Raw genomic sequence first — 14738 nt, 5'->3', positions numbered from 1 at the left:
TTGATAGGAGATACACGGCGTTCCAGGACAACTACGGTCCAACTTTGTGGTACACATGGGCGGATCACTCCCTTTTTTTCTTTCTTTTTTTCTTGTTCTTTTTGGAGTTGTTTTGGCAGACCAATACAGGTCTGGCGGCGTTGCCGAATATGCCCAGTTTCTAGTGCTCAACTCGAGCCACGATACCATTTCCTTTACAGAACCATTATAATCGAATGATCATGGTTTTGCCACCAACGCCTAGAATGCTCTGATTTTACATGCCGTCGTTCTCCCCAATTGCCGGCTCTGTTCGTGCTGCCTATGACTTCGCAATCGGCTGTTGCGGTGTATCGGGCACCTTGACGTCGGTGAATTCATCTTGCCCAATTGCCTTGATGGTATAGATGTCTGTTGACCGTGAGCTGGGGGTTATGGGTGCATCAAGTGGTGAACATACAAACTCCTATGGCGAAGGAGGCGATACCAGCTCCCACGATGGCATTCTTCAGAAGGTATGGTCGCCGGGCGCGAATCAGTGCAGGCGAGTGCGCATTCTTGTTGTAGTAGGACGAGTTTCCGTGGCCGCTAGACGCGCGACAGAGTCAGCTGAAGGGGAAAAAGTAAAGCTAGGATCTTGATGCGGATGCACCTACCCAGTCATCTTGGTGAGAATGTGCTTGACAGGTTCGACTTATCAATGTTGCGACAATTATGCAGTTGCTTCAACCAGTCTGCTAAAGATTTCCGAACGGGTGCACCTCGCCGGCGATTCAGTCTTTCGATGCAGCAGCCCAAGCTAAGGCATAAGTGGAGCTAAACACGAGCAAGTAAGTATGTAAGGTTAGTTATGTATGTATATACACATGTAACTAACCTACAGTGTAAGATGGCGGTGGTAGTAGCGATAGCCACACTGATAGCTGCATAAATGCATAGGCGCGATGCCGCTACACACTGTACGGTGACCTGTCCTGGACCGCTGTAAGCTGTAAGCTGTAACGTTATTAGGCCAGCCGGAGTCAGAGTTCGTCTAGTCTAGACTAGAGTCAAAGCAGGGGACCCTTTTGGGGGGGCACCTGTGTTATTATTATGCTGCTTCCGAGACAAAGCAGCTTCGCTTTCTTCATTCCATCTCGAATCTCTCCGATCTGCAGTTGACAACCAGGACTTTAATGCTACAATGGTTCTTTAGGAGAACCGACCGGCATTTCATCCCAACCACTGATCACAACTTCATCTAACACTCAGCAGCAAGAAACAAAGAAATAAGAAACAAGAAACAAGCACTGCAACCAGGAAGCGCGTCCCTACCTGTCCTTTCAAGGTCCCGCACCAAGCACTTGCTGTACACTGCGCGCTCAAGTACGAAATCCCATGCTCAAATTGACATCACCAGCGCCTGGCAGCAGCGAAAACCACAACACCACAACCCCCAACCCAACCTTTCGCAGCTTTTCACGCGACAGCCCACTCCACGAATAATTCTCATACACCTGGAGGTTTGATGTGCCGAGCTTAGATATCACGCTTTTTCTTGCAGCTTTATCACCTCAGACTTCTCAATCGCTTGCGTAGCTTGTCCCTGATCTGCCTAAATCTTGCGCCCAAGGTCGGGTTACCTGACCTTGACCTGCCACTGTCGACATGGCCGCCGCCAACAGTAACATGTCGGTCCCTGACCAGATCCGCCAGCTTTCCGACGCACGTAAGCTTGTCCTCGGCGATGTTAGTTACTATGGTCAAGTTATACAAGCTACGCTACCGATATTTGGCCCCTCCGCCCATGTTGAGCTTCGACGATGGGGCGCCGACTTCATGGCTGAAGCATTCGCGACACCTGCAGTACCACTAAGCCAGAAGGAAACATTGTCGCTGCTGATACTGGACACTCTCAAGGACTTGGTGGAGGATCCAAACCAGGACCTTTTGGTGTTGCGCAGTGTCGTTCAGACATCAGCTAGTGTATACCCCCTAGCTATGAGATGGATGTAGGTCGCCCCCTCCCCCCCTTCCATGTCCTCAGCTGTGGACTCGTAAAATGCCTCCCTCGTAGATCTGGCTTTGCCTGTGATTGTGTTTGCGAGTGCGATTCGTCCAAGCCCTTGACCGGTTGTCTCCTAGACAATGCCAGATCAGACGGGTCCTTCACTTTGCTCGGCGATACCGAAGTGCTGATTCCACATGTCACAGAATATCGAACGCATATGACACCACCACGTGGAAGAACATGACAGCCATCAAGACCAGGATTTTTCAACTCTGGGAGAACGCTCCTCCGACATTACGCATCTGCTGCGTCAAGTTTGCACAGAGAGTCATTCTAGCACAGTCGCCGAGCATCAACCCCGAGCCGAGAGTATGTACAGATTTGCGAAAGAGCTCCCCGTCGTCGATAAGCTAACAGAGAGCAGCGCGGTGATCCCCTCGACATTTCTCTGAACATGGTCCCTCGCGATCACTCGGTACTCAATGTAAATGCTATGGAAGCAGAGGCCACGGGACTCCTTGACCGGATGCTCAGTGTACTGCAAGATGGCACCAGGTATGATACTAGAATAGCTCTCTGCAGTGATCTCGCAACTAATACGGTGCTTTGCCTGCCACGTAGTGACGTTCTGGTAGTAGATGCAACCCTAAACACTTTGTCCATTCTCATTCGTATGAGACCCATAACTTCGAACAAAGTGGTGAATGCCATACTCCAGTTCAACCCTTTGAAACTTGCAAGCACGCCAATGACGCCCAAGACAAAAGTGGTTGTGAGGTCCTTGGAGAAGACGACACGCATGTTATGCATGCACCTCGTTAGACGGTAGGTCATCTCACTGCCCATTCTACAATAACTGCGAACTAACAACGGCCCTAGGGACACCAAGGGCGTTATGGCTCAAAGATTACAGCCATATCTGGAGCGACTTATGCAAGCACGGGCTGAAATGCAAGAGGGAGCCAGCAGAAAACGAGCAATCAGTGAAGTGGCAGATGGCACAGAGGCTAAACGTCAACGAACCGCACCAGCGCTGCCAGAACTTCAGATTGGTCCATTACCACCTGGCCCGCATTCGCTCGCTGACATATTTACTTTCACAAAGAACGAGGGTCTCCGGAACTTCGATGTTGCCCTTGTTCCGGCGCCTTTGGCTGCCAAAGTCAGTGTCAATGCCATCGCTAAAATAGATCCCAGCCTATTCGCTCGGGCGATTCAGGGTGTTCGTGACAGGCTGGCGGAGTTGCATAGGGTTGCTGCCAGGCCACTCGATCCACAAACAACAGCGTTGGACGTGGAAGATGACGATGACTACGAGCCAGACTACTACGCAGCCGAGGATACAGAGCAGATCTTGAATAAGCTCGATTCGGAACCATCAGTGCAAAGAGGCGAGATGCAAAAACCGGCTGTGTTGGGCACACTCGCACTGCCGACCTTTAGACTTCCGCCGCCACCAGCACTGGAGCCGGAGCAAGCTGTCAAGGTCGGTCAGGGCACTGTCACGCGTGTGTTTGGCGTCATGAGCACGCTCGAAGATCCATCGACGAAGAAGACGAAGGCCGGAATCAACAGGTTAGCCGCAACCACTTTTGATCGAGAATCATGGATCACCATTATTACACGACTTGCAACCCGTGCTGCTGCCGGGCTAGACAGCATTTCCAAGGACGAGGACAACGGCAATGTTTTAAGTGGTATCAGTCTCAGTAACTCGATACGCGAATCACTTTACGTATATGTGCTGGAGGATTTCCGGAAGCGCATTGAAATCGCGGTGTCTTGGTTATGCGAGGAGTGGTATAACGATCGTGTACAACAAAAGGCTACTTCGGACGAGGATCGCAATGTTCTATTGAACTACGATAAGTGGGCATTGCGACTAATCGAAGGCATGATTCCTTACCTCCACGCCCAGGACAAGGTGCTCACGCGGTTCTTGAGCGAAATTCCCAGCTTGAACACGGATATACTTGCCCGCGTTAAGACTTTGTGTCGCGATCCTAGCACCGTCAACCTGGCACTAACCAGTCTTCTCTACCTGGTCATGATGCGTCCCCCAGTCAGAGAAATTGCCCTAGATGCTGTTCAAGATATATGGTTGGAGTACGACGAGGCCCGAGCAATGGCGGGCAAGTACCTTACGAAGTGGCGTCCAGGCTTCATGGAACAGCAAAAACAGCTGCTCGCTCCTGCCGGAACTCCAATCGGAGCTGGACAGGCTGTTGCTGCTACGTAGAATGCAGCACGGTCTCTGAACGGCTACCTTGAGGAATTGAGAGAGCTCCACGGCAAGAGCGATACATCTGAGCACATCAGAGAACAGCAGTGTGACGATGAACAGGAGATTCGAGACTGGTCTTGCGGATTCGAATTCAAACGACAAGGATACACCGCATGAGAAGGGCGTGCCCATCATCAATATGGAAGTCCTCCTGGAATTACACGTACAGATGAGCGGTCACTCACTGAAGAGTACGAGCATGATTCTTGCGGGATCAAATCAGAAGAGTCGAGTATGCCTCCCGCAAAACTCGGTCGTAGTGCGAAGGGCAAGACTCGAAAGCAACGTTCCGAACATAAGCGCCAAACCTCCACACACTTGATCCCAGTTGCAGCGTCAATGGCAGAAAATCATTTTCTTGGAGGATAAAAACTATAGATCCTCACAACCAGAGCTGTACTATTGTACACCACATCGGTTGGGGGCTCGAACGTTTGTTTTTCTATATGGCGTTCGGCAACAGAGGTAATTGCAATCCGACGAAAATGCTGTGTGGCTGTGAGGACGATAAAATTTATTTTGTCACTTCTATAATAGTAGTTAGAAAGGGTTCACTCACGACTTGCATGAAGCGCATGGATTTATACCACATTGGGAGGCATTGTGCGTTACGCACCTGAAAGCTCCCGGGCAAACTGGCTCAGGATTTGTACTAAAATTCAGTTTGTATCAACATGCACTATTGTCCACAACACCAGCGTAATTCAATCTTGGTCAGTTGATGAATCCATCCGCGCATGGTCTCGTAGCGACCGCGATCCAGATCCGTCCACGTAATTAGCATCACACTGCAGTTCTAGCAATTGCCACCCGGTGGCGACCCACTGCCTCGCCATTAAGTCTTGGACATCCCATCAGCCGCGCAACAAGAAATTGTATAGAGGTCATGTCCTTCGTTCCAGCGTCGTCGACGATGATCTAGTCGCGGCTTGAGATGCCCTGGCCCCTGATATCGAGGGGGGGTTTTTTTTTTTTTTTTTCAAAATTAAAATCTTTTTTAACTCAATCCCCAATGCTTGAAAACCAGGGTCATTTTACCCCGGTTCTTGACAGAAACACAGTTGAACAGATTCGAGTTCTGTATGTAATTATAGCTGCGACAGCATGGTCGAATTCCTGACCTACGAGAACGGTAGAACATGAAATGTTCATAGATTGGCAAGTTCCATGTCCAAGCCATCAACAAAGACTGGGGGTCGAAGGCTATAGAGTCGAAAAAATAACCAGACAAGCTGAAAATCCGGTTCGCCTCAACCTGGCTACGAAAGCGATGGGGCATTCGTTTTGGAAAGCGGGAAATGTTGTTTGGCTCTAGAGATTGCAGGCGTTCGTCCACAATATTCCCCTTCTTGTTTATTCCGGACTTGGTGTCTCCATTTTCACATCAGCTTTTCTCCTGTGTAGATGCCCGCCGGCTTTTTTCTTCTCAGTGGACATTGGACTTGGTCTCGATTTCATTGGTTGCGATAGATTGCGCACCGTTAATGAGCCCGACCTTGAATCGCAATCAGTTCTGGTACTTTTCACGAGCAAGTCTGACGCCCATACTCCAAATGTACAGAACTTCGTGCCCCGTTGTCAGTGGACTAAGGAGCAGTTTCGAATACAAGTACGTAGAGAATTTGCTACGCTTGATCCAATCTTGAGGTTGCAAAATACGATTGCAGATCCCGGGGTTTGCCTGATTCAAAGCTATCTATGTGCATGGTAATGGCCACCTGGTGTTGATAGCGTAATCCGACGCCGATAGTATCCACCGTCCCCAGCTATACTATGTACAAGGCGGAGCGCACCGCCGCTGGTCAGGGGGTAAAAGGGGCTCCATCGTCATCGACCAAATCCCGACTGCATTGATATTAGTTAGAAAACTAAAAGAGCCCCTTTTTGATTGCAGCTTCTCTATTGTAGGAGAATCTGAGTTGATTAACTCGAATCGCTCGCTGATCGACCTTGAATTGGTTGCGGAGAAACACGACTCGCGAGATGTTTCGTTGAAAGAAAAAAATTTGAGTCTTAAGGAAGAGTATCATATCTATAGGTGCGGCTGAGACGAGTTTATACTAGGAACATCCCAGACTTAACTTACCATCATCTTAGATTCCACCTATCGACCAGCACATGATTGTGTGCCGGAATGGTAATTAATACACAGGCTGGACTTTTTTGACATTTGATACGCCGGATTCAGATAATGTGCTAATTGCACCTTAAAACGGGGGGGGGACGGAAAAGCAACATCAAGTCGCGTTACACGAAGTCTCATTTCACACGTTCATGCGCGCGTGGGATGGCTGTATATGTGTTTCGGCAGTCGAATCCAAGACCTCTCTTGGCATGGACAAAGGACTGTTCCCACGAAGTTTTGCTACAGAATATGACGCCAGCTTTCAAGCTGTTTGTCATCATGCGTCCACTCAGTTGCTGTCAATTCAGGAGCAGGAGATCTGAGCGTACTGAAAGTTCAAGTTAGGTATTGATGAATGAGGCCAGTGGTCTTGCACATGGCCTACTTGGCCCCTTGCAGGGCCGTTGCCACGGCACTGGGCTGTCATTGGGTGTCGCGGCCTTCAATTGCACCCCCAAGTCTCAGCGGCCTCAATTGCATGCAGGGGTGGTACCACCCCCAGAAACATGGCGTTGCTCGAGGAGGCGCCATGATCAACAAAGAAATCCCCATGGCAGGAACAGTAGTGAATAGCCCATGTCAATAATAGAGTTTGTCCTTGTCGTTTATCTCATTTGTTTGCAAGAAACTTTTCTCTCTCGAAAATATATACATCAGCCGATTTGCACACGTTTTTGTGGTTTCAAGAAAAGTTCCATACCTCAAGTCGGGTGTTGTGTCAAAACATTCCATACTGCTTGTTAGCGCTTGCACGACGTATTACCAGTATTGATGTACACCCTGCCACAACATACACGTCGACATTCAGATCAACCGATCTATCATAACACGGCCGTCCGAAACGCAAGACGCTTCCGATATTCAGGCACTGGCCGCGCCTGAATAGCAGTACCCCCCTCGTCTAGCCGTCTAGCGGTCGATCTGCCGGGAGAAATCCTCATTGCCAAAGACCCTAGGTTGTCACAAGGCTATGTAAGCAGTGAACTTAGACGGGGGCTTGGATACGTTGCTGGGAGAAAACGAACGTGGAGATGTCTAAACCTGGCAAATTGCAGAAACCGCGCCGTGCTAGTAGAGGTCGAGAAGCGGGTTCCATCCCAAAATACAGCCGGGACAACAACGAAAACGGTAAGCACCGCACTCAACTTTTGTCATGTACCAGACCTACGCAACACCGTCGTCTCCTATTGCTTCACCTTGTGCCACGGGCTACTGCATACTACCTTCTTAATGCCACTTTCATGTCCTCCAGCAAGCTTTCTTTCAACACAAAACAGTAGACTTGTCTGAATAAAACTCTCCACATTGCACTCTATTCCTGCACTGCCCTACATTTCCTTAGTGTCTGAGATCGACTTGGTGCTTCTCTCGTGACTGAGACTGCACCTTGGCTCACGGTCGTGCCGGAGATCAGTGTTGACGGCGAGTCCTCTACTTGCAGAACCGATCAGCCCGGCCTATCTTCTAGCAGCAGATGCAAAACCCGAAAGATCCCCTAACACTCCCGCGTCGGCCACTTCGTTTGGCTCTCCAAATCGAAGCAGAGGAGAATTCAACATGGCCAATGTAGAAGCAAGATATAACCCTTACGCAAGCTCTCCCAATTCCTTGGACACCGGCCGCATTCCTACGACGATACGCACAGTACCTAGCCTCGAGGACCCATCCGATACCTCGAGTTCAGATCCCCCTTCGGCAAGGAACAGCGGCTTCTCAAGCTCGGTCAACAGCAACACCAGCGGAGCATCCTACTATTCCCAGATGCAACCACAATCACAGAACCAGAACGGGTCATCAGCGAGGTTAAAGGCACCTTCTTCACACCCACCAGAGGCACAAACGAGCTCTGCCAGGTCTCCTATATACGCAGCCATGTCTTCGAGTAACACGACTTTGCGGCCCGGGGGCGACGCCACATATGACAGAGAAGATCGTGAGCCTTCTCCGCAATGGGATGGGGGCGCTGTAGGCAAGGCGGGATTGGGTAAAACCGGACGGGTTATCAACAAGCTGGTCTCTGACAATGAAGCATTAAAGCGGGATCTGAAAATCGAGCAGATCAAATCAGAAGAAGCGAGGCAGGCGGCCAAGCTGATGGAGGATAAGATGGAGAGAATGATATCCGAGTACGAGTCGAGGTTACTGGAGGCTAACGTCACGAAGACGCTGCTCGCCCGAAAAGAGCGGCAGGTGGAGTCCCTTCAGGCTGCCGTCAACCTCGAGAAGAAACGAACAGCCGATGCTTTGGATAGGGAAAGAATCTGGAAGGAGGAGATGGAGAAGTCTCGGCGCGATGCCAATGTTCAGGTCGAGGAGGCAAAAACGCAAGCAGCACTAATGGAGGGACGCTATAATGCCATCGCATCGCACTGGAAGGAGCAAGGTGACGAAGTCAAGAAGACGACTACATCACTACATGCCGAATTCGCAGCCCTGACCGAAGAACGGAGGAGAGACGATGATAAGATTAATACGTTAAGAGACCTTTGCGACCAACAGGACGGAAATATCAAGGACCTCAAGAGGCAAAAGGATGAAATTGGTGATCAATTCGAGGCGTACAAACGTGCCCAGGAAGCTGCGTTGGGAAATATTAAGGAAGAAGCACGATGGCGAGAAGAAGAGCAAAGTAAGACCATCGAAGAGACGAAACAGGTCTTGGGCCAGTTGAGATGGGCGTTGAAGGTCAAAGAGAATGTCAAGGGCGCCGGTTAGGACACTTTGAGCAATTCTTCTGCCGTGGATCGACTTGCTGGGACGAATTACTCGCCCAGGCGCAGACCAGATCGCTCATCACTCAACTCCCTTTCAATCCAACCACGAAGCTTCGGGGGGATTTTTTCTTGTACATATATTCGAGCCTACGATACACTCGCGCGCTGCTCTGCCATTAGACCGTTGGAAGATCGAACTGCTACAACAACACATAGACTGGATCACGCGGAGAGCTTCATGGAATTTTGAGGTGTTTGGGGGCTATCGGTCCTGCTCCTCATGTTGCGGTAAAGGCGTTTACTGAGCAGAACTCCTAAGCGTAAAAGCATGATCACTCTTTGGAGATGATAATTTGTGTTTTGAGATTATTTCTCTATCTTTCATGTTGCATATACCCGGTCAAAACGATAGAATGGAATGACAAATTTTTTCTTTGTTTCAGACTAAAATAAATCTTGATGCAATTGGCAGTCGTGAATTTCATGTGACAATACTCTAAAAGCTTTCCGCCTCTGTATGAATTTGCTGCCTAAACTTTCAAGCTACGAGGTACAGTTGAATTTCGCTTATGCCAGAGAAACCAAAGTGTGGGTGAAAGCAGATCACCGAGGATATGAGGGCGCTGTGAATTCTCGGCGACAGATATAGCAAGTTGGGACCAATATCTGTGAACCGGCGAGGTATATGAATAAAGACGAATATAGTCAACGGTGTGGAGTAGCCAATGGCGTTCAACAGTCCCGCGACGTCGTTCGCCAGTGCATACTCTGCAGTGGCATTACTTGCCATCCCAATATGTTGAATGATCGTATTCACTCGTTCCATACCTATTTGCGTACCAAAGCCTGACCACACAATAGTTGGCAGCAACAACGCTTCGTAGTATTTGATTTCGTTTCTACTTGCGGCTAATGTTCTCTGGGATCTGACCATAGTCCACCTCAACGTCAACACTCACGCAAGCCTTCCAAACGGAAGGCACGAGTTCCACTCTTCACAGACCTTCACCACAAAAATCACTACGAACCACAAACTCAAGCTAATATACTGACAATACTTTCTTGGGGAGGCTCATTTCAAGGCGAAAAGCAGACGGTTGTCTGTGTATCCTACAGGATCTACCTTTGAGTGTCTTTCGGCTGTGGTTGCGCACAGCCTTAATTTCTCCAGTAATTTGCCACTGATTTACCAGCTGAGCATTGATATGCTGCACTGAATTATCTCTTAATCCACAAGAACAACTGATCTCAAGAATTTTTCTCGTCAGTAAATCTTGCAACACGTTCTCGGCACGTCCTAGAGTGAACAAGAACCGCCACTCTCTACCACTTAACTCACACAAGCGGGAACTTGCTTGATTCCTCACTCTTGGTCATATCTCTTGACTACTTATCAGAGGATCGATTATCTAGTGACTTCTAAACTACCTTGCACGAAAAGGCCTCAACACTATCGACTTGTATCCTTTTTGTAAGTACATCGTCTCACCCATATCCTTCGCATAATGCCCCAGGCATTCACTCAACTGTTATTTGGTTCTATTGCTGACGTTCCAGAAGACAATCTCTTTGTTGTCCGTGCAAAACGGTAAGGCGTACCTGTCCCTTCTACTTGATCATCAATGGGGCGGGAAGGTATTATGGGCGGGCTCTGAGTAGCGTCGCAACAGCATAACGACCGTTGCTTATTCGTATAATTCGCTGACCAACCGTATAGTAAACTGCAACCAAATCTGTTGCAAGCAACCTTAGGCTTTGTTGCTGTTGCCGTCGCCGGCCAACTTACGCGACATAACTGCACAAGAACCAATAATCACCACATCACCGGGTCGCATCGTGCCAACCCACCCGCCGCGCTGTGATATCGCGTATCAGTAGGCCTTGAGATTCCAACAAAGTCAGTGGTTCATATACTATACTTCACTTTGGATCACATTTTCCGATTGTTTTGGTACCTGTCTAGGAAATCTCTTTGCTCACCGCCACCAGATCCAGGTTTTATTTCTATGCTAGCCCATCATGTCACAACGAGCTGCACCCAGTTGGGTAGGACGCCAGTCCATGAGGGTGCTCTACCCAAGCTGGACTGCATCCAACTTACTGGATTTTCAAGCTGCACACGTTAGTACCAGCGACATCGAGTGTGATGAGTATACCGAGTTCCTTCTGAGTTGCAATTGGATTCTGCGTCCGGCAGGCCTCAAAGAATTCTACAAGCGAATCCGGGAGAGATTCAAGGTAAAGCCTATTACACTAGCATCATTGCCTGCCCAGGATTATTTTCCTATGCTCGATAAGTACCAGGACTGACGCGGGTGTAGAATCCTGAGATTATCTACGAGGTCGAGGTCGGTTGTTTCCGAATTCGCTGCAGGCGAGAGATTCAGCAGGACATAGTCGTCGCATGCAATACGATAATGGACGACATTGTCCAAGATGAAGTTAAGAAGGACACACCAGAGGATCAGCTCATCTTCATTGGTGTAAGTAATTCGTTGAATATCTGTTGAGGTTCGAATCACAAACTCACGATCACAGACTAGCGACAAAGATATGATTTGCTACATCTCCGAGTGGAGAGCCTCAAAGCCTACACAAGCAGAAATTGATCAATATGAGCCTTTTTCATACCCGTTCGAGATTATGAGGTTTCAGTACAAGGCTGCTTGGAAAGTCCCAAGTCGCCAGGCAAAAGACGGCCTCACCATCCACGAACTATTCCTCGGCCATGATCCCCTGAAGGTGATGACGGACACAACTACCTGCATGGTTATCTGTGGCACCGACAACCGGAGTCTGTACTTTGGTGCTGATACTGCCGAGAAGATCGCTTCGGCAAAATATAAGCTGGACAACATCTTGAAGTACCATGTGGGTTTAACGATTATCATTAGTTGCGTCTTAAAACTGACAGTCATGTAGGAATTGGATGCACACATCGGCATGCACAAGACAGTTATATTTGCAGAGGATAACTCCACTGGTCTTGCTGAGATGCGTTATTTGGCTCAGACTGATCGTCACTACCTGAAAAGTGTGTTACTGGATCCCACCAGGTTTGTGCTCGAGGAAGACTACAAAAAACTTTACGAGAAGGGATGCTTTGTGCGGTCATTGAGACAACAGCAGGGAAGTCTAGTCCTAGCTGCACCAGGTTTCAGCCCGGCCGTTTCACTCGACAATATCATGCGCCCGTTTGAGCCTTTCAGGGGATTGACAGTAAAAGCAAAATCACAAGATTGGGATGCCATCGCTCCAACGAGTAACGTGGGGATCCTGCCAGTGTTGCATGACAATCGCCTCAAGCAGGTGAACCCTCAGGCGGCACCAACTCGTGTTTGGGAGTGGACACACACTCTTCTGCAATACCAAGACGATTCAGTCACTTCGGCTCAAGAGCTTGGTGCCACTGGACGTACGGTCAATACCCGATCAAGACCTGCCCGCATAGAACTCGAAATGAACAGATCACTTCCTGTATCTTCTGACCTCATTGCTGTCAACGAATCACCGATTCGGTCTCCTGCCATCATTCAAGAGGGAAGAAGTCATCCTACTGCAACAAAAGTTCAGCTTGATCGTGGAGCACCTATCTACAGAGACCAAAGCTCGATGGCATCGAGTCCTTGTACTACCAATGCCTCCAGTCAAGCCCTGGAGGGGCAGAAGTATGTAGCGCCACATCGCAGGCTCCATGACAGCCCTAGCCCTATTGGCAGAGGAGATTTTCATGTCGATAAGGCTTTGCGTAGCACGGAAACAATGTCTGAAGACTTGATCGAGCCTGCAGACCACTTCGATGGTCTAAGGCGGAAGCTTGAGGTGCTCCGCACAGGTTCTGCTCCAGCAGCCGACGGTGCGGGTAGTAACGCAGGCACACGAGGCGCCCAACTTCATGTTCCGAACAACTCTCGATCAGCTTTCGATGTGGAGTTATTCGGAGAACTCTTTGCTCCCCAGGTAGAACGAGATGAGAACCCTCATCGCGAGCCTTTGGATCTGCTTAGCGCATCACCTCGAAGATCGATCTACTCGAATGAGGCATTGACGCCAACCCCTACACTTCATAACCCATTTCCTAGATCACGTCATTTCTTTGGTACAATGAATCAGAAAGCACCGCGTACTCAGCAAGCCAGTGAAAGGGCAAGACCGGATGGGCTTGACTCGACCACCCACGGCAAGATTCATGGCCACCTCACACAAATGCTCGAGCCTCTACGTCTGTACGAAGGTCGCGTTACTCTCAAAGCAGAGATCGGAAGATTTTGGTTTACCAAAATCAATTGGCAACACATTGGTATACCAGGCATGCGAGGTCGGTCCAAGGCCAAGTCGATTGAGGCCTGGGAAGAAGCTCTTGAGAAGCATTGTGCCCCGCGCGATCTATACTTCAACAACATTCTCACTTCCTTCGGTGGCGATGCCAATTACATTAGTAACATAGTAGACGGCTCTTCGGCCAAGTTATGGCTCCCAGGTCTCCGGAAATCCTTATACGAATTTTGCTGTGTGACAAAGTCTGAAACCGGCAAGACCTACTTCATCCTTGAAGTAGATGCATCTGACTTCAATTACCGATTGCGGCTTGCAGATCCTAGGGAAAGCAATATTTATGTTCACTGTGCCAAGCGTGACTTTGACTTCAGGGTTGTGCTTGAAGCGGCTTCTGATATAGAGAAGAACTGTGGATCTTTCGCTGAAGAAGTCGTGTCATCACTGAAAGTCATGTATGTTGTTCCTTTCCCACGTCATGATATTGGCTTTTTGTTTATACTAATACAATGAATAGTCCTCGAGAAGTGAATAATCCACCCTCATTGGAATTTGCTAATTTTAAGGGCTGGGGCGTCCAGACCAAAAACGTGCGTTATCGTCAGGTGGCGATATACAACGATGGTGTGAACAGTTGCAAGCTTCATATCCATCATGTCCGCTGCATGAAGAAGAAAGTCACGAAGACGAGCCCCAAAAGTATTTGGTACTTCACTGCCGAAGAGGACATGGGCAATCCGGCTGTCGGCGATTTCCCAGCCTGGTTCGAGGCATACATCACGTCAAACAAGGCAGATGAAGCACTGGCCCAGAACACTGGTCTGTCCTTCGCTGAAGAAGCTGACTGGACTCCCGAGAGCTTCAAGGAATCTGGTGCGATCGATGATTTGCTGAGAAGTGCTGCAAACACGGTCAAAGGAATGGACGGCATCGGCTTCTGGGTCAACAATCAGCAGGACAACATGCGCTTCGGAGTGCCGCCGCACACTCGGCAGGAGATGCTTGAGCAAGCCAATGTGAATGAGCAGGTTCGCTATTGGTAGCGGAGACGGTCTTGGTCATAATTTCAGACATCATATGCTGGAGTTTTGATTCGGATGAGTTCTCACCAGCATTGGAAACGGTTATCCGCAGGAGGTTCAACTGCAATGCTGGTGTTTACCACCTGTCTTGATCTCTCTTGGCTTTTAACTAATGGACCGATCTGCAAGAAGACTGATGGCAGTGTTTTCTATTTTCCTAAATAGACAAGTAGCATTGATCTCTTAGGGAGATTGGTATTCCCAGACAGTGGGGATTGAGATGACCCGGGAATAATACAGGCTTACCCAAATTAATGGCTGGTACAACATAAGAGTGAAATGTTGATGA

At 49.0% G+C, this 14738-nt stretch overlaps 5 protein-coding genes across 5 annotated transcripts; 4 read left to right on the top strand and 1 right to left on the bottom strand.

Annotated features, from left to right (window-relative positions):
* Positions 1-301: 301 nt before the first annotated feature.
* BKA67DRAFT_653462 (uncharacterized protein) lies at positions 302-643 on the bottom strand (the record flags this gene model as incomplete). Its single annotated transcript, XM_046106373.1, has 3 exons — positions 302-390; positions 440-567; positions 636-643. 3 exons carry the CDS (start codon positions 641-643, stop codon positions 302-304), a joined length of 225 nt encoding a protein of 74 aa, XP_045964399.1.
* Positions 644-1626: 983 nt separating this feature from the next.
* BKA67DRAFT_653461 (mRNA cleavage and polyadenylation specificity factor complex subunit) lies at positions 1627-4208 on the top strand (the record flags this gene model as incomplete). Its single annotated transcript, XM_046106372.1, has 5 exons — positions 1627-1970; positions 2173-2338; positions 2394-2524; positions 2591-2794; positions 2849-4208. The coding sequence occupies 5 exons, from the start codon at positions 1627-1629 to the stop codon at positions 4206-4208; spliced, it is 2205 nt and encodes a 734-aa protein (XP_045964398.1).
* A 2334-nt stretch (positions 4209-6542) lies between these two features.
* BKA67DRAFT_547466 (uncharacterized protein) lies at positions 6543-7024 on the top strand. The gene has a single exon (XM_046101454.1). The coding sequence runs from the start codon at positions 6734-6736 to the stop codon at positions 6962-6964; it is 231 nt and encodes a 76-aa protein (XP_045964397.1). The 5' UTR covers positions 6543-6733; the 3' UTR covers positions 6965-7024.
* A 467-nt stretch (positions 7025-7491) lies between these two features.
* On the top strand, positions 7492-9534 carry BKA67DRAFT_547463 (uncharacterized protein). Its single transcript, XM_046101453.1, has one exon. The coding sequence runs from the start codon at positions 7936-7938 to the stop codon at positions 9091-9093; it is 1158 nt and encodes a 385-aa protein (XP_045964396.1). The 5' UTR covers positions 7492-7935; the 3' UTR covers positions 9094-9534.
* A 4473-nt stretch (positions 9535-14007) lies between these two features.
* On the top strand, positions 14008-14411 carry BKA67DRAFT_547462 (uncharacterized protein; the record flags this gene model as incomplete). The annotated part of the gene is made up of 1 exon (XM_046101452.1): positions 14008-14411. The coding sequence occupies exon 1, from the start codon at positions 14033-14035 to the stop codon at positions 14408-14410; it is 378 nt and encodes a 125-aa protein (XP_045964395.1). The 5' UTR covers positions 14008-14032.
* Positions 14412-14738: the final 327 nt, after the last annotated feature.

Source organism: Truncatella angustata, assembly GCF_020726525.1.
Source record: "Truncatella angustata strain MPI-SDFR-AT-0073 chromosome Unknown BKA67scaffold_1, whole genome shotgun sequence".
In the NCBI taxonomy this organism is placed as follows: Eukaryota; Fungi; Ascomycota; class Sordariomycetes; order Amphisphaeriales; family Sporocadaceae; genus Truncatella; species Truncatella angustata.
Note: the sequence above shows the minus strand (reverse complement) of the source record. Positions and strands in the feature narration are given on the sequence as shown.